Source organism: Micromys minutus, assembly GCF_963924665.1.
Source record: "Micromys minutus genome assembly, chromosome: 4".
In the NCBI taxonomy this organism is placed as follows: domain Eukaryota; kingdom Metazoa; phylum Chordata; class Mammalia; order Rodentia; family Muridae; genus Micromys; species Micromys minutus.
Window position 1 is genome coordinate 73,295,607 of NC_137973.1, and position 19,630 is coordinate 73,315,236.

Consider the following 19,630-nt stretch of genomic DNA (forward strand, 5'->3'; position numbering starts at 1 on the left):
AACATACCCTCATTCATATAAAGGCTTCTAGCGTGAAAAGTGCCCCCCCCCCAATACTCCTTAACACATTTGAAAATTCTTGCAAAGCGATGGTCCTAAGAATATTTGGTGGGATGGTAAGTAGGTAAGTTAGAAAGAGGATGGTGAGAATTACAAGACAAACCATCGGGTGGGTACTTACACAGAGCCAGGGTTACTGGAGGAGAGAAAGTACATACAAGGAAGATGTGACAGGGAAGATAGGGAGGTTCCCATGGTGACGGAAGGCATAGGTGGGAAGATGGGAAACACAAGAGAGAGAGATTTAAAAATGAAACAGCAGAATCAAAAACAATTGAAGAGATGGCACACAAACACCATGCTTCAAAATGACTATGGAACCACAGACAAGCAGGCACTAGGTTAGCCCAGACTCTTGCACCGCCACCACAAGAACAGCGGTTAACAGATGCTTTCATCCCACAAGACACTGACAAAGACTGTATGTACTGATGTTAGTTCAAGTCCTAACTCCTAAATACCAGGGAAGAACCATGTACTTTTTTAATGCCTAGGTTCTTAGAGAAATTATTTGGTATGAACTCACTGTTATTTTCCTATAAAAGCACATAATAAAGTACAATCTGAAGTATCATTTAGAAATCAGTTCAAAGATGAATTTTAAAATCAGAAAAGAAACTGTTCAGTCTCACAATATAGAAGTATATTAACAGCAACAAAAATCTCTTCCCATAAACCATACTGATAATGTAAGAGAATTTACACTAAATTTTCTCTTAAAAAATATAGCCGTTGATGAAAACGTAGAAAGGAGAGCCCACTAGGAACAGTGGGCTCCTTATCAGTGTTAACATTTCTCCCTTCTACTCATGACCACCACCAGGAACCTCAGAAGTAGTGTGTGGGAATTACATGGTTCTGTATTTCAGGGGATAGAATTACTGCTCAACAAGGTATATCTGATTGATATGGTAAATGAACTCAGTTAATACCTGAAAGGGAGAAAATTTAAAATATAGTTCATTCCCACAGCCTAACATGAGCAAAACTATTAAATACAAATGCATCTGTGCTCCATTAGAGACAGAGAAACACATATAAATTCTATATTGTTATGTCAGAGAACATGCTAGTTCTTCGACTCTGCAATAAAATTTATCAGAGTAGAAATGCTTTAGAAACAAAGTGGGGGAAATGACCTGCCAACTTCAATGTTAAAACTGGACAGAGCTATGGTATTTCTACATGTTGATTCAGCACAGACACAACAGAGGAACCAGTTCCACTAAATGAGACTGCACACAGCAATACAGGGATCCCTGTGTTACTCTTCTTTTCTCACAAGGGTAAGCAGTGGTTCTCAACCTTGCTGATGCTGTGACCCTATTAACAGTTCCTCAGGTTGCGGTGACCCCAACCATAAAATTAATTTCATAGCTACTTTATAACTATAATTTTGTTACTATTATGAATCATAATGTAAATATTTATATTTTCTTATGTTCTTAGGCAACCCTGGGGAAACGGTCATTTGACCCCCATGCCAAAGGGGGTGAAGAACTGCAATAGTAAGGCATTCTGAACACTACCCTGCAGGAATATCACTTTGCAACATAATCTCTTATATACAGTTGCTGATGTACACTCCAACAGGTAAAAAGTTAGTTAGAGGAAATGTTCTGTGTTGAAGGCTAAAAGCAGAGTTGACTTGTCTCAATCTAAAGAGATCAATTGGAATAATCAACAAATACTTTTTGTGGAATAATTAAACAAATATTTTAGAAAATATGCTCCAAGAGACATGTTTCATACATAGCAAGGACCATGGGAGAGCCAGATAACCTGCACTGGCTAAGAGGTCCAGTCCCCATGCTATGGGAAGAGTGTGACTACAAAGGGTTCATTTTCTTCTACAGTATAATCTTCCTACCCTTCAGACTTCTTACAAGGCCTTGTGTGTAAAGTATTGGACAAATACTGGTTGGTAGGAGAAATATTCCACAAGAACTCAAGAAAAGTGCTTTCAAAGTGTAGCCTAAGCATATTAAGTCACTGGCAGAATCACAAGAGTCTGCAGTCTCCAGAAATAGACACCACATCAAAATGACAGAAAGACATCTGAGTGACTCAGGATCAAATCTTAGCTCTCATACAAGATGTGTGACAAGAAAATATTCCTGGTCACTCAGCTAAATTGAATTATCATCGATTTAGAAACACGGTAAAATGCAGGGTAATTATCCCACAACTTAAAGGATCTGAGTTATGAACTTTGAAGCTATCTATTTAATATAAATATTTCCATCCCTGTTTATTTCCAGTGCCATGTTTCTTTTTTTTTCAAACAAATTATGTACTATACTACAGCCTACTAAGTAGCCAGTTTTTATATACAATCAGTCAATTTTAAATTGACAATAATGCATGGTGTCTGAGAATCTTACTAATGTGCTGGGGTTGGATTAGTAGATTGCAGGCAATTAGAAAGAAGGTGTTCTAACAATTCATCAGCTAACTCTCTTGAATATGTCTCTTGACATAAATCTTTTGAATAGAAATTTTCTATTTCCAAAGAGACTTTATGGTGGTGTATTAGTAAAAAAAAAAAAAAATCTATATGTTTTCAGAATAACTACAGCTCAATTAATACAAAAAAATCTAGGCTGTTACAACTTAGTTTTAATCTAGTTTCTAAGATAGTCATCACTAGGCAGTATGAATTAAAAACAAAAATGCCAGGTTTTCAATGTCTATACCTACTAACTAAAACTTTTAATAAATTGTTAACTGTGTCTTTTGCGTAATTTTAAAACATGAACTTTCCAAACCCGACACACAAACACATTACACAGAGATACGTAAACCTGCCAGTAACACTTTCTGATTTACTCCAAAAAAAATATCAGAAAGGTTTTATTTTATATAGGAAATGCTGGCTTTTGATGTCAATTTGAAAACAATTCAGCTTTTGTACATATTATTTACTACTGGTAAAATTTTTAGTTTATCTTTGTCTTGTAACCCTCTTGGAATTGTCTTTGTCTTTTCTTCTAACACTGATTAGAACTAATTTCCCCAAGCATTTCAACTTTTAGCCACGAACCCATCCTACACAGCTTAAGCCACGCAACTGTCACCATAAGGCAATTCATCAAAACACAGCAATGCAAACTAGGCTTCTTGACAACACTGTTCTTTCCCTAAATTACACATCTTTTGCAAAATTAAGTTAATTTTTGCAAACTGAGCATTCATGTTGTTTACTCATATATAAGTCACCATATCTGCTTCCCAGTAACGGAGATACTAACTTTGCCACGTGTGCTTTCTGTAAAGAGAAAAGCATTTAAACCATTATTTGTGTATATCATCACTTTTTGCATCTTTTGAAGCCAATTCTGCAACACACCACATAGAAACTGTTAAAGTTGCAGCCAGAGAAAACTGAAATTAGTAGAGGATACACCAAAGACTTACCTCCGGAGAGCAGTGGCACATTATAATGCAGGACATGTGGACAGTGAAATGCAAACCTCCTAATCTACGTCATGGAAAACAGCTTGTTTCCAGTCAGGAACACAGAACCCTCCTCTGCTCTTCGTGGAGTAAAAGGAAGCAGAGAGGGACAGCATGACAAGAGCAATGACTTATAGACAGAAGGGTCCTTTTGAATTTCTTTTAAAATGCCTTAATCATTATTAGTCATAAGAAGAGCTATGTAGTTACTAACAGTCACTCTCAGAACCACCGGTATGCTAGCCAGACTTCTTACCATATAGGCGCTAGCTAATTTCTATCTTAATAATGATGCAGTAGGCACTTGCTTTTGTATCCTGTTTGTTGATTCAACACAAATGTGGGTGGGTTACCCGTAAAACTGGCAAATTAGCCAATCATTCCAAATCACTTAGAAACCAGCAGTCCTGGTGCTTTGAGGAAAAGACAACTCAGCCATTTACTAACTGTATCCTTTTAAATTTTAAACGTTTGGTCATTGGCTTATGCTATTTTAAAAGTAATTAATAAAAAACTAATAGCTCTCAAGGTTACAAGGTTTGTTTTACTGATGTCATAAAAAACGTGGGAAGCCTACCAGTAAAACATCTGACGGAAACAGGCTCACACCTGATATGGAGAAAGTACTCATCGATGCCACAAAATACGAACTCTCCAGGAAAAACCATGACTTACTGGTCAAGTGTGTGACATGTTACTTCTCCAATCGAAATGCAGTAACAAAAAGAACACTACACATCCACCTTAGAATTAGCCAGGCACCAAGCTGTGTTCTTACTGTCCTACATCTGGACAGCATTTGAAGTCAAGCTGTTTTTAAGCGCTTTCAGTTGGCCAATGCAAAGTCGTAGCTTGCTTGTTAATGATGCAAAACATGTAATACTCCCCTTTATCCTCAGTTTTATACTGTGCTGAACACCAGGCATGTGCTGCATGAATACTGGCAGGTTCATTAAGAAGCTGCGACCAAGGTCTTGAAACTAGAGCACCACCATTTCGGCCTGAAATCAGCTCTAATTATTTCAACCTCAACTACTAAGGAAATGTCTACCAAACACAGACTGAAGCTCATTCTAAGCTCAATACCTTTTCAAAACTTCACTTTTCTTTTACCTCAAAAAGACTTTATTATAAAATTTCCAGAAGTATTCAAAGTATTTAGGTAAGACATGACTATCTTCAATGGACTTTCTGTCTACTCAAACTAGAATTTTATAAATACCATAAACGTGTGCTTCCCTTTTCTGTGGACAAGCATTTGACAAGCAACATTATTCTCTTCTGGTTACCTAGTTTAATTAATCTAGTATCTGTTGTCAAAACAATCGAACAAACAAAACAACAACAACAACAACAAAAAAAAAAAAAAACAGACATACAACAAAAAATATAGCCAAACTTACAAACATATTCTCTTCCTTGGATAAAGGAGACATAACATTCTTTGAAGAGCACTAATTAACTTCAATGTCTATATCAATACTTAAAAAAAAACAAAAACAAAAACCAAAACCTACAACCACAGAGCCACATACAGCAGCCCAGTAGCTCTTGCTCCCTCAGCAGCGGCCTGGAGCCCTGCCCCCTCCTTTCAAAGCCCAGGAGCTGCCATGGCAACATTACAGAAAGCACATCCTCTTCACTAAGTGAGTTAACATTCCAGAGGGGTTAGATCTTTCAGAGTGGGTCTATACACAATTATTTTAATTATAAATTTCCCGGAGACTTGCATTGGCAAAGCCCATCACAAGTGTACAGTCCTTCCCTTTAAAAGGACATTTTTGTCACAACAAATCCAACCAAAACTGTACATAGATCATTTTGACTACAAATAACTTCATTGAATGCTAAAAGAATTAAATTACTACCTAGAAATAATGGTTTCAGAAGCATATGTGCAGCCTTAAAACTTGGGGCTTTTAGTAATTTATTATGCTCAACAGTTTTTAAAATGTAAATGCTAATGCTAAATGCTCTAAGGTATCTAATGCAGAGAAATGTGTCAGAAGTGATTTGTTTTCTAGACTTCTTGGAGAGAAAGAGCAATACAAACTCATTTCCACTCTCCTTAAGAAGGTGTAGATGCTGTAAGAACAATTACAGTCACACTGCTTAAAGCTTCGGTGAGCCTTGCATTGTAAGTGCCAGCTGCTCAACGCTGCAGGAACCTGTCAGGCAAAGCTGTAGAGTACGTTACATGCTCAGAACATATCAATAATCAAGTCCTGATTAAGTTGTAACTGCTTTGTACGGTAGTTTGCAAATAAATGAAGGCCACTGTTAGTGTAGCAAATATAATTTCATCTTCCCTGGAAGAAGAGCTGAGGAGAAAGTACATTGTTTCCTGGAAATTACCTGCAAGAAGAGTTTTGAAAAGAGTAGAAACCACCCTGGACCACCTACCCATTTTGCTGCTTAATGTCACCCTGGGATCCTCTTCTCTGTCCCTCCGCTAGCTCCTGAGCAGACTCGGAACACACGCTGGTGACTGTGGGCTGCCGTGGGACATTAACTGCAGGTTTACCAGTGCTCGGTGGAGATGAACACTGGTCAGCACTAAGACTGGCACTAACATGCAGTCCGGATGCAGAGAGTGGGGGGGATGTGACAGTGGCCACGGGTGGAGAGGAAGCATGTGATGAAGTGGCAGCATGGGCTGGGGTGAACGCAGATGATGGTGATGGGATGGATGTGACTTTTGGTGAAGACACAGAACCAAAGGGCCGTGGAGCTTTATTGTAAGCCATGTTGGTTGTGGAAGTGACTTTGGATACAGCAGGAGATGGAATGGGCACAGGCTTAACTACTTCTTTAGGTTCACCCTATGTGAAATAAAAATAAATATATACAAAAACACACCAAACACATGCAAAATATATTAAGTGCATAAACACATGGCCAAATTTAAAAGAACAAACACTATGTTAGCAGCTCAAATAGGTCTCCAAGAAAAACAATGAGTTGATACAGCGTAGCATGCATTCTAACTGATCTCATCATGCACAAGGAAACATATTTTCATTTATTAACATTCCAAAACACTTAAAAACAGAACAGAAAAAAAAAAAAACAGCAAAAACACCCTATAGGCTTTCATTAAATGTCAGCTTAGATATGTTTTAAATAAATAATTTTACTCCACATAAACTACCAGTAACTCAACATTTTATTTTTAAAATACCCTAAGCCTCAATTATAACTCCATCATTCTAACATATTTTATTTCTTTCCACAGTGTAATTACTTGAGTCATGAAAAACACCAAGTTTTAAACTCTTCAATTAAGGAAATTCACCTAACTCAGAAGTATGTGTTACATAGTCACTAAGCATAAAGAACTGGGGCAGGGATGTAAGCAGAGGAACAGAGAACAACCGTCCTGTGCTGCTCCTCTGAGCAGCTTCTGCTTCCCTCCCTGGGTGTGTGCAGATAGTATTCAGAGATAAAATAAAATTCTTTCCCCTTTTCCAAAATAAAATATTTAAGTCTCATGAGAAAAAACAAGATCTTATATATTTCCACATTGGCAGGAGCCAAACACTAATTAGAAAGACCAGTTTCTCTAAAAATCACAAGTAGTAAAGCTTTATCTGGATTCATATTCAAAGCTTACTCCTTTAAAATAAGATTATATTTCTACAACGCAAAACAAAAACCACTTTCACTCTACCACCCCAAAAGAAAATCAGATCAGATCTTTAAGAAATATATATCAGTAAATCCAATGCTTAATTACAAAATAATAATAATAATAATAATAATAATAATAATAATAATAATAATAATAATAAGTAGTAGTAGTAGTAGTAGTGGTGGTGGTGGTAGTAGTGGTAGTAGTAGTAGTTATGACTGAAAAACTTCAATTAAATGAACAATTGAATACTCTGCCAAAAAACGGGGAAGAAAAACTTCAAAGAGCATATATGAATCAATTACTAAAAAAAATCTAGCTTGCATCAATGTAAGGATGTATGATGAAAAACAGGGCATTTGCCAATAACAAATCCAAGAACACCGTGGAACGGGGTGATATCATTTTGGGTAGCAACTTACTCATGGTTTTTAGAAAATAGCTGGGTATATCTAAAAAAAATTAAAGTAATGCAAAAGAAATTTGGACATGCATTATTGACAACTGGACTAGCTGTACTGCGGCCTGTAAGCTATTCTAACAAATCTTTTTGTGACATATGCAGTTCCATATACATATACATCTGCTCTATAAGTCCTGTTCCTCTGGAGAACCCTGAGAGGAACTTTGTAAGTTCTGGTTTCTATTCCCTCTTTGTGTTTAATGGAAAAGAAGAAGAAACACTGAGTTGAGACATAAACTAAACGTGATGGCCTGAGATACTCTGAGCAGCAAGGACACTGGCTCGGATGGACGGAGCCACGCGATGCTCAACTAGAAACGTACCTTCTGGACAGCAACCGGCTCCGACTTTGCTGCAGCAGAAGCTCTGGAGGAGAAAGAAGAAAAAGATCCTTATCCTCTTGCAACTTAGAAATGTCATCAACAGAATTTTACTATTTGTGTACTTTAAGCTATTAAGTAACCAGAATTAATACCTTTGTAAGTCAGTTTTCATCATTCACAATTTTTTGGCTCTTTTTTGAAACATTCATGAGAACATCTACAGATAGCAGGCTCTTTCTGAAAGTTAACAATTATGTTTAGATGAAACTAAGACCCTTAATAAAGTAATATCTAACACTATGCAAGCTGATGTTTATCAACTGTCAACGTTACCAAATCTAGAATCCCCTAGGAGATATGCCTCTGAGCATGTCCGAGAGATTATCTAGCTTAGGAGAACTGAGCGTAGGAAGAGACATCTTGACTATGGGAAGCATCATCCCACGGGCAGAAGTCCTAGACTAAACAAAAAGAGAAAAAGAGCCAAGTGCAGGAAATCTTCACCTGTGGCTCCTGGTTAGATACAATGAACAACTGCTTCAAGCTCTGGCCACCAGACCCTTCCCCACTATGATGAACTCTTATCCTCAAATTGTGAGCCACAATACACTCTTCATTCCTAAAGTTGTTTTTGCCACTGTAGTGTGTGTCAGAGCAATGAGAAAAGTAGTTACTATACATGTTAAAGGCCAAGTCAATGAATTCACCAGGCTAACCCTTTCAGTAAAAGCAACACCGTGTCCTGTTTTTATCCATAGTCAGTGCAGTACCTGGCAGGTAATACATTACTAGTAATGAGCGAGCCAGGGAAAGATCGAGGAAAGTCTAACAAAATTCCAGGAATGTGCTGACTATTTGTATTTCAAGTGGATTGCTACTTTTAACCTGTTCTTATTTTGTCTATGTGCCTGTTTGGTATGGTGAGCTAAACAATAACAATAATTGGTTTAGAGCAAAACTATCTCTTCTAAAATAAAACTATGGTCACCTTTCAAAACAGGCGCTTCAAACTTCAAGTAAATTGCTTAAGATTAGAGCTGAGCTCCATGCTGTTAGACTTTATAGTATGGTATCTGTCTTTACTAGAATAGAGAAAGCTGATACCTTATATGGCATTTCCTTGATTTTCAAGTGTTCCTTTTCCTTTTTAAAAACTTGTTGAGAACTGTATCCATGTATATAATGTGTTTTGTTCAAATTGACCTCCCTTTCCTCCCCTTCTACTCCTTCTCTACTTCCTCATTGCAGGTTCCGTTTTAATATACCAACAGCAAGCTAATGCCTCATCAGAGTGGAATTTGAAGAATGTAAGAACAGTAGGTAAATAGTAATTTATAATAATTTTATTATATAAAACATGAGGGTGTTTTATTTAAATAGACAACAGATCACAAATAACCTAGAATAGTGGGTCATTAAATAAACATATCCTAGTAATGAACCCTAATTAACATTTTGGCTGCAGCTAAATTTTCCAATAACAACTAACCTCACTACAAGCACCAACAGAATGGTTGACTACCTAACAAAAGGCCATGGTGGATATTAACACTCAGCCACTGTAGTACAGGTTATACCCTGTACCATTGCATTACTTTCCATGTGTTCTCTCAAACAAATCCCATTTAACTGTTTAACTTGCAGGGTTATTTCAACAAAGAACAAGTTCAAGTCCAGAGCAATGGAATATTCCTTGGAATTTCATGTTCCAATTTAATCGCAAAGGTTTTACTCATTAAAATGATCCAAGACACTACTGAAAGGTTGCCAAAATAGAGATGCCAATATCCCTTTTCATTCAGATGTGCTAAGATACATGGAGCATGTCTAGCAATGTAATGTGTAAACAAAAGTCATGCTACGTGGCTGGGGTGTAGTTCAGCTTGTTCATCATGAGCAAGGCCCTGGGTCCAATCCTCAGTATCACAATGAGCAAGCAAAAATCTCTGAACAGTTATCAGGCTGCCACACTCAAGATGAATATAGATACCCTACATATATGAAAACAAATCCCTTTGTTTGTATAGAATCCCTCTAACTTAAGTAGCGTTAGCAACACAAACATCCAGAACTATATTTTCACTAATTTTGTTGTCCCACAACTATAAGTTTATTATTTGAAAAAAAAAAATTGAACTTAAAGAAAAAACAAATCAGAACACACCCTATTTGACTTTTAACAAGGCTTCATAAAAAGTAAGATAAACATTTTAGGAAGGCTGGCAACACATCCTTAAAATCCCAGGGTAGGTCCATTACACAAATGCCTTACTGTGTGCAAAAATAGATCAATGTATGACTATAAGACATGAGACAGCTGATATACCACGAAGTACAATAAAAGTCAGCTCCCTTGTTTTAGACACTAAGCACAAAGTAACCCATAGAATGATTTAATTCTAGGAAAAGTTTTCTTATATGCCAATATATTTTTTAGTTCTTATATCTTTAGCATCCTGTGACACCTGAGAATTTATTGAAGTTCAAATTTCCAGCAAAAGTTTAAAATGTTCTGTTAAAATTGTTTTGTTAATATGCTTTACTTTAGCTTCCACGTAAATTTGTACATTAAGTAAATAAAATTTCCTTTTCTACCCCTAAAATCCCTCTCAAAACATTTTTTTTCATTTTGGTGCTGTATGATACCAATGCTTCTTACAATGCTAGTGATGTACCTAAAAACAGCAATATTGTTAGCAACATTTTAGGAAAGGTTCTATTTACATGATACTTACTTTTTCTCTTTCAAGTACCTCTTCCCTAATATATACAATGAATATAATAGGAAAAACTTTCTCAATGTTTATTTTATAGTGAACTATGTTATGAAAAGCATATAAAGCCTTCTACTGTGGAAATATATGTGGGAAAATATGAAGGCCCAAATTATACATCATCTCAGTCACAAGCCTTAAAATATTTTTAAAAATTACTATAGAATGCCATGCATACATATTTGAAAAGCAGCTTGTTATTTAGGAATAATTCTCAAGGGCAGAGCTGAAGGTTAGGTTTGGAAAACATTACTTAAAATAAACATTTAAGGAATGAACAGATCTTTGCAATGTCTGAAATGTTTACTTAAGTTTCCCAGGAATAGTAGATAAAATTAAGGGAAAGAAATACTGCAATATATAATCATAAAACTTTATGATGCATAATCTAAAAAAGTTTTGGCTATTTGACCACACGTAAAGAAGGAAATTCTATTTCCTTTATCACATGTATCTGTGAATATATGTATTCAGTATTGCCTGTGAAGAAGCCCTAACGTGACTATGAAAAATAATTTGCCAAACTTAAATTTGTTATAATTATCTTTCCTTAAGTTTGACGAGCAGTTAGCATTTGCTCTTTTAGCACTGTCCCATATCATGTGGAAAAGAGTAAATTTAAGACATTTAAACAAATGAATATTTAGAAACTGTAGTATAAAGATTAAAAAACAAATCATAAAATACAGTCCCTCCTGTGCAGGGTGAGTTTCCAGTCTGCTGAGATGCTGGCAATGGCGTGGTGCCAGGGCCCAACAATGGCTTATTGTTCTCTCTCCTTAGTAGGAAGCCCTGACAGGAGTAAGCTGAATGGTGAGATACCACTGCCTTAGCCGAGCTGATGCCCAGTATAGGAATGCAAAGAACAAAGCTGTCCCTGTGGCTAGAACAAGCTTTTGAAAACTGCTTGTTTTGTGTTTGTTTGTCTGTTTGCTTGTATTTTTTTACTTTATTTTAAAAAACAAAGATAAATGTACAAATTTTCAGCATTTTGCATAAAAGTATACGAATATATTTTTTAAGGTTATAATTAAGTATTTGTGGGTACATATACACACACATATGTATATATGTAACAATAATATAGGAAAAGAGGCTATTAATTTAAGGGGATAGGAGAAAGACTAGGAGGGGCTGTAGGAAGAAAAGGGGGATGTGATACAGTTCTATTTTAATTAAAATATATTCTCTTTTTGTTGTTGAACTTCACATAGTCTGTGAGTTGTTTTGGGGGTGTTCAGAGCTTTCTGGGGTTAGTATCCCATTAACAGTTACTGCATATTATGTCTGTTCTTTTGTGACTGGGTTACCTCACTCAGGATGATATTCTCTAGATGCAGCCATTTTCTTAAGAATTTTGTTAAGTCATTGTTTCTGATAGCTGAGTACTCCATTGTGTAAATGTACCACAATTTTTGTATCCATTCATCTACTGAAGGACATCTGGGTTCTTTCAAGCTTCTGGCTATTATAAATAGAGCTGCAATGAACATTGTAGTGCATTTATCTTTGTTGTATGTTGGAGCGTCTCTGGGGTATATGCCCAGAAGTGGAATAACTGGGTCTTCAGGTAGTACTATGTCCATTTTTCTGAGCAATGTGCAATTTCATCTGGAATAACAAAAGACCCAGAATAGTGAAATCCAACCTCAACAACAAGAAAACATCTGCAGGAATCACTATCCCTGACCTCAAGCTATATTACAAGGCAATTGTGCTGAAAACTGCATGGTACTGGTACAGAAATAGGCATGTGGATCAATGGAATAGAATAGAAGATCCAGAAATGAGCCCTCACGTATATGGTCACCTGATTTTTGACAAAGGAGCTGTAAACATTCAATGGAAAAAGGACAGCCTATTCAACAAATGGTGTTGGTCCAACTGGCACTCAGCATGCAAAAGAATGAAAATAGACCCTTTCTTATCTCCTTGTACAAAGCTGAAGTGCAAGTGCATCAAAGATCTCCACATTAAACCAGGTACACTGAAAGTATTAGATGAGAAAGTAGGGAAAACCTTAGAACTCATAGGCACATGGCTCGAGCTCTAAGGTCAAAGATTGACAAATGGGACTTAATGAGATTGCAAAGTTTCTGTAAGGCTGAAGACACTGTCAAGAAAACAAAACGGCAGCCAACAGAGTGGGAAAAGATCTTTACCAATCCCACATCAGATAGAGGTCTGTTTATTTTTAATAAAAGCAATATCTGAAAGAGAAATCCCTGAATTGATATAACCAGTTTCACGGCTTCTAGATTTGAAAGAATTTTGCAGTTGTGTGTGTGTGTTACTTTTGTGAATAATTTTATTTTTTGTTTTGATTCCTTTTTTGTATTTTACTGGATATTTCATGTATTTACATTGCAAATGTTATCCTCTTTTCCATTTTCCTCCTCTTCCACACCCCCCCTTCTTTTTTTTAACAGTTATTTTACAAAACAAAGATAAATATACAGATTTTAAGCATTGTTTGCATAAAATTATACAATACATTTTTGTCAGTACTTTTTTTAAGATTTTAAAATAATTTTTACATAAAACTATATGAATATATTTTTTAGTCAGTACTTGACTTTTTTAAAGGTTTGATAGTATGCATTTAAAACTTAATAGTTACAATGAGCATAAAGTACATGTAAAACAAAATGTAACATGGAAATAGTCAAAGTTTTCTTGTTGTATAGAGATTTTGTTTTGTTTTGTTTTGTTTTCTTTATTTTTTGGACTTCATACAGTCTGTGAGTTGTTTCTGGGGGAGTGCAAGCCTCTGGGGTTAGCATCCTATTATCAGTGACTGCATATTATGTCTGTTCTTTTGTGACTGGGTTATCTCACTCAGAATGATATTCTCTAGATGCAGCCATTTTCTTAAGAATTTGGTCAAGTCATTGTTTCTGGTGGCTGAGTAGTATTCCATTGTGTAAATGTACCACAATTTTTGTATCCATTCATCTTCTGAAGGACATCTGGGTTCTTTCCAGCTCATGGCTATTATAAATAGAGCTGCTATGAACATTGTGGTGCATATATCTTTGTTGTGTACTAAGGTGTGTCTGGGGTATATGCCCAGAAGTGGAATAGCTGGGTCTTCAGGTAGTATTATGTCCAATTTTCTGAGGTATCGCCAGACTGATTTCCAGAGTGGTTGTATTAGTTTGCAACCCCACCAACAGTGGAGAAGACACACCCCCCTTCTATGCACCTCCCACACACCTACTCCCACCTCAACACCCTGGCATTCCCCATATTCTGGGGCATCAAGCCTTCACAGGACCAAAGACTTCTATTGATGCCAGACAAGGCTATCTTCTGCTACATATGCAAATGGAGCCATGCATTCCCCCCCCACCCCCATGTGTACTCTGGTTGGTGGTTTAGTCCCTGGGAGCCCTGGGAAGTCTGGTTGGTTGATATGGTTGTTCTTCCAAGAGGTTGCAAACCCCTTTCAGCTCCTTCAGTGCTTTCCCTAACTCCTCCATTGGGGTCCCTGTGCTCAGTCCAATGGTTTTAAGAGACCTATTAAAAAAATCTAAAACTGTGATGTTCTAATTAGAATGAAGAATATAAAAGAATGATCAAAAACTATCAATAGATCAGTCATGAATTAGATTCAAAAGAATCCTGTAAAACCGCCACACCCAATGGCTGATATTTAAGTCATGATTTTACATAGTGCATTTTTCCAATACTGTTTTATAAAACCAAGCTTTTATTTTAAAAAGAAAACTTTATGATACAGTAAACTTTCATGATAATGTTTAAGAACAGGAAATCAGGCAACAGAACTATTTGGATAAAATTAATTTACATTACTTTTAATTAGCTGTGTGTCTTCTTCAACCCTATCTAACATTTAACTCATAAACAGCCATGCAGAAAGAATGGGGGATCTGGTTCCTCTTCTATGAAGTAAGCTCTAAATTTTTCCCACAGCATGGCCATCTTTGGACCTCTTGACCTTAGGTCTCATAAACACTAAGGCACATCATTAATCACTTTAATTACAAAGACATCACTTTATAATAACAAAGCGAGTCCATACTTGAAAGAAAGCAAACATGCAAGAGTGCAAACGGATGCCTCTTATAGAGTTCTCTGTACTTCACTGTCCTCACACCTTGAGTATTGAGCACTTGGAGTCATGTTTCCCTGGCCTTTTCTAAATCACTTGAGAATATCTCCTATAAATAAAAGCACAACATAGTTATGTATCAAACATAAAAACCCTAGACTTGTCAAAAGCTCCCCTTACATGTGCTGTGCAAATATTTCGCTTCCTCTTCACATCTTTCTTGACTACAGAAACTAGTGAACACACTGCCTGGCCTGAGGAGGAGCAGACGTGGGTGGACTGTGCAGACAAAGAAAGCGAGAACAGATACAGAGGAACTGCTTTGGCCGTATATCTAGGGCCCCGTCCTGCACATAGCTGGAAATCAAGTGTGGCTCTGAGAGAGCAAGGACAGGTATGTCCTGTCTGTTGAAATAATTTGCTGCAATTTTCCTTGTGAAGTGTTTATAACAGTTGATAAAAGATTTGAGACCAATTTTAACCAATTAGTTATAAGTCAAGCTAGAGAGCTGATGGGTGGGTGGATGCACGCATGGAAGAATGGACAGACGGACGGATGGGAGAAAGGTTAAGGGGAAGGGAGAAAGTTAATTCAGCTAAGCACTCAAACTTAATGGTTTTGTTATTTCACCAATATAAAAAGAAGCCAGGGTTAGTAGTTAGCAGGCTAAATTTTAAAAGGTTAAGTACAAATATTAAGGTTAGCATTACTCAAGAGTGAACTGAGGACCTCTGACACACTATAGTACTCAATTTTTCAGAAAGAAGGCCTAGATATATCAAATTAATTTGGACCAGTAATAACTTTATCAGCAATGTTCTCATTTCCTCACCCTCTGATATGTCAGTCTCAGAACTACCTCTAGACCAAGCCTTTCTTCCTTTTGATACGGAAGGTTCAGTTTATGCAGTCTTGAGAAATTCAACTATATTCAATGATGAATTTAACTAGCTTCAGTAACTTTCACACATTCTATATTCTATTGTTTATTTATGTATATCTTAAAGCTATTTTTCATTTATGTGTAAATTTTCACAATGTTCTCTACTTCAGAGAAAAGTTATACTTTACATTTATTTTTACAATATTATTTTCTGAAGGTAAAAACCTACCTGCTCATTGTGCCATTTATCTACACCAAAACAACCTCAGGGTAACTTAAGGGAAAACTGTTTTTTCCGGTGGGCTTTACAAAACTTTTTATGTCTAAAAGAATGTAAGATATATAGATGATAGGTAGGCAGATAGATAGATAGATAGGCAGACACATACATACATACATACATACATACATACATACATACATACATGGATGGATGGATGAATAAAACGTAGATATACTAAAGGATAAATAAAAGGGAATTTTAAAGTTCACAATAATCTAGTTTTACTATGAAATTTCATTATGTAAAAGAACCATTTCAATAAATGGATTTATATAAAGAGTCAAAAACATGTTCAACTGAATTAAGAAATAGTAAGATTTACTGACAAGGACAAGCCAGCAAACAGTGTAGGCTCTGTCAGTCATATGGGTTCTAGTTCAACTATTTAGTTTTGTCACTGCAGAAAGTGAAAAGCTGGACCAGTAAGAAAAACTGTGTTTCAATAAAACTTTATTCATTCAAGCAGAGTGCAAACTCACATTTTAAGCCTTTATTTACATTTGGGGCTCTCCTCCCCTCCCCTCCCCTCCCCTCCCCCCTTCCTTCCCCCCCTCCCCTCCCCTCCCCCCCCTCCTCCCCCCCTCTGTGTTGCACATGGTCTCAAAGGCTGGCTTTAAATGCTCAATCTTCATGCTCCATGTTCTTTAGATCTGGGATAGCAGATGCGTGGCCACAGGTGGCTTACTTTTAAGTTTTGACTTTAACAAACATTTTTGGAGCTACATACCCATGTTTAGATTTGTAAGCTCAGATATGATAAAAATCATTTGAGTAGGTCCAGTAAGTGCTGTGTATAGGAAATGAGAAGCTTTCATTCTTCTGTAGGTGGTCAGTACTAGCTCGCTAATCCTCTTACCACCTCCACTTCAAACTTTCACAAGGCTGGTAAATGAAGCTATACTTCCAAACCACCAGTCATGAGAAAGTCACACAACCAGGCAGTGGTTCCAGAAGTCCAGTGAGAGCCTAGGTTTAATTTCAGAAACGTTTAAAGATATGGTCGGAGAACAAATGGAAGAAAATATACTATGTTCTTTCATGAAAATGGTTGACCAGTGTCATTCCCATGATGACTACCCAAGTCTATACTTGGGTATATTTTGTATCAACCATAGGCAGTAATATGTTTATTAAAAACACAATGGAAAAATATCCTCCCTAACAGTTTTATAAAGCAGAGAAAAATATTTTTATCTTGAGATGAAAATTATGTGAAAATAACATTCAACATTAAAACAATGAGCTTGCAAAGCAAACAATCTGCTTGTACCAACAGAAGAGTTCAATTTGTCCTTCTCCATGTTCTCATCTATTGTCCAAGTGCTACAATATTCAAATTAAGGGGATGGTTCACTTACAACAGAAATCAATACACATATTCATAACTATTTTTAAAGACTTTAAGCAAGGGATGAAGTTAACTAGCTGCTCGGGAAGCTTCAGTGTAATCAGTTGCTAGCTGAGGGCTCATGAGGTGGCACAGGCACCACAGTTCATAACTTGAAGACTAGCTTGTTCTTTGTAGGAAAACTCAGAGTCCCAAAAGGATACCAATATTGGTTTTTGTCCATACTCCTCTGCACTAAGGGTACTTCAGAGAAGCAGGACAAATCACAAACCAAAGTTTAGGTTAGCAACAAACCTCCAGTCCGCTCATTGCTTTGCTAGCATCTTGGTCACCTGGAGTGTGGCCAAGCTCGCCGGGCGCCTGTGAACCCTGCCTAGCACTAAGGTCAGGACTGTCACACTGACTTTCTCCACACACATCTTCTTTGCTATTCTTGTCCAGGCAAAACACATTCATTACTAACTTTTAGAAAGAGCGTATTTTTAGGTATTTCAGTAAAATGTGAAGGGACAAGCATTCCAGTATTCAATATGGCCTTATTAGGCATAAGTTCAGTCTGCTGTTTGTGTAGAGAACATACAACATGACATTTTTTACTTGTTAGAGTCGGAGCTCGTTTTCCCATGGACCTAACATTTAAAAACTAATGGGGAAGTTTACGTTTTTGTTTTGAATCTAGAGATAGACACTCAGATAGAGTCAATGTGTGTGAACTTACACACTACCGTTTGTAGGCACCGAGAGGCAAGGCTCATCTTTGCTTCTGTTTCAAGGTCAGCTCTTAATTTTCAGTTATTGGGTAAGAAGTAGAATCTTGTCCAAAAGCCTCATTATTGAATCTCAAATTAATCCAAGTGATAATAAAATCTAGAAAGTTTAGTCAGCTGAAATGCAAACACTTTTGAACATTACTAAGTCCTTTGTGATCTAGTCATATTTCTTTAATCACTGAAAGAAGAACATAAACTCATTTTGTTTCTTTTACTTATTAGGAAACTTTCTGCTTATAAAAACAAAGTTGTTAGTAAGAGAACATAGATCTGCTCATATTTCTGACTGATAATTTAAAAGATTTTGTTGTAAAATGTGGAACAAATCAAAATGCCAAAGCTTCTCAATAATAACAAAGTATCACATTTTCTTTTTAACATAGCAACCATATGAAACACAAAACTTCTCAACTCTAATCCCCTTTCCACATTATAGACAACTGCTATTTGGACAAAGGACACAAAGGACAGAACTTCAATAAATGACAAGGTCACTATCCAAATTAACTACCTTTCTCCACCTTGAGTCTAAATTATTAGGAAAAGTGCTCAACAGGACATTGCTTACAATATAACCATAGAAGCTCAAACCCCAAACTGTCCTACACCCATTCAGAGGACAATTCCTTTGGTCACACCTGAAGTCTCAGGCAGTGTCTAACCACTATGAACAGTTATTCCAACTTCAGCTTCTATCTCAAGGTCAATGACAAAAATGTCACAGTCCAACTAGTCCAGGGCCAGCAAGTAATTGAGTAGTTCTGCCCTAAGCAACTATTTACAACTTTATCACAACGTATAGTCAGATATGTATTTAATGTCATGATCTACCCAGTGAAAGCACAAACCAATAAAATACACATTTTCATGCATGACCCACAGTGTGGGAATATTGGTCTTGGGCCTATGCGCTGAGTGATAAGCTTTACTCCAGATCCATAGGCAGAGAGCTGAGACAACTTCATAGCCACTTAACAAACCGGCTAACGGCAGTCACACACTAATATATACTCATGAGCTGTTCTGAAATAGCACCCTTGTACAGCAAAGCACTGTTAACTTCTAAAGAATATTATTTTGTGCATCACTCAAATGCCCAAAAGACTTAACAGCACCCTTAGCAAAAGAGATTCTGTACAGGATGTGTCTGCCAAGCTTATCCTACCAAATCTAATTCTGATATGACGACTGAGAATACAAATAACGACTAAAGATCACATGATGTGTTGTCCCTGAAATAACGTCCTTTAGCAGGGACACATGCTTAACTAAACAAACAGATGTCTGAAAGTGTAGACAGGCCACATGGATTTTAAGATGGCTAGTTTATGTAGTAGAGGAAGAAAAGCACCCCTCCGCCCTGATGCTCTTCTAAGAGGTCACTACAGTCTCTGAAAAGACTTGCAGAAGAATGAGAGAAGAGTCCTATCATGTTAATCCCTTATGGGCTCTCAAAGGGTGAGGGAGGAACAAAGCAAGCACAATGTGCTCTATCCTGTAATCTCTAATGAAGCATTTATAATAAACCAACATGCTTATTTAACTTTAATATCAAAGTTCCTT

The 19,630-nt window shown here is 36.7% G+C and overlaps 1 protein-coding gene across 2 annotated transcripts in view; it reads right to left on the reverse strand.

The window, feature by feature from the left end:
• The window catches only part of PDLIM5 (PDZ and LIM domain 5), a 153,751-nt gene that overhangs the window by 67,788 nt on the left and 66,333 nt on the right, over positions 1-19,630 (reverse strand). Inside the window, exons 4-6 of one of the 2 annotated variants that reach the window (XM_080916179.1) lie at positions 7,934-7,976; positions 3,312-3,328; positions 182-196 (exon numbers count right to left, since the gene is read on the reverse strand). In XM_080916179.1, coding sequence (XP_080772305.1) covers positions 182-196; positions 3,312-3,328; positions 7,934-7,976 — 75 coding nt within the window. Of the gene's footprint in view, positions 1-181; positions 197-3,311; positions 3,329-5,919; positions 6,012-7,933; positions 7,977-19,630 lie in introns of both variants that reach the window. The other variant, XM_080916180.1, reaches the window with a different exon arrangement.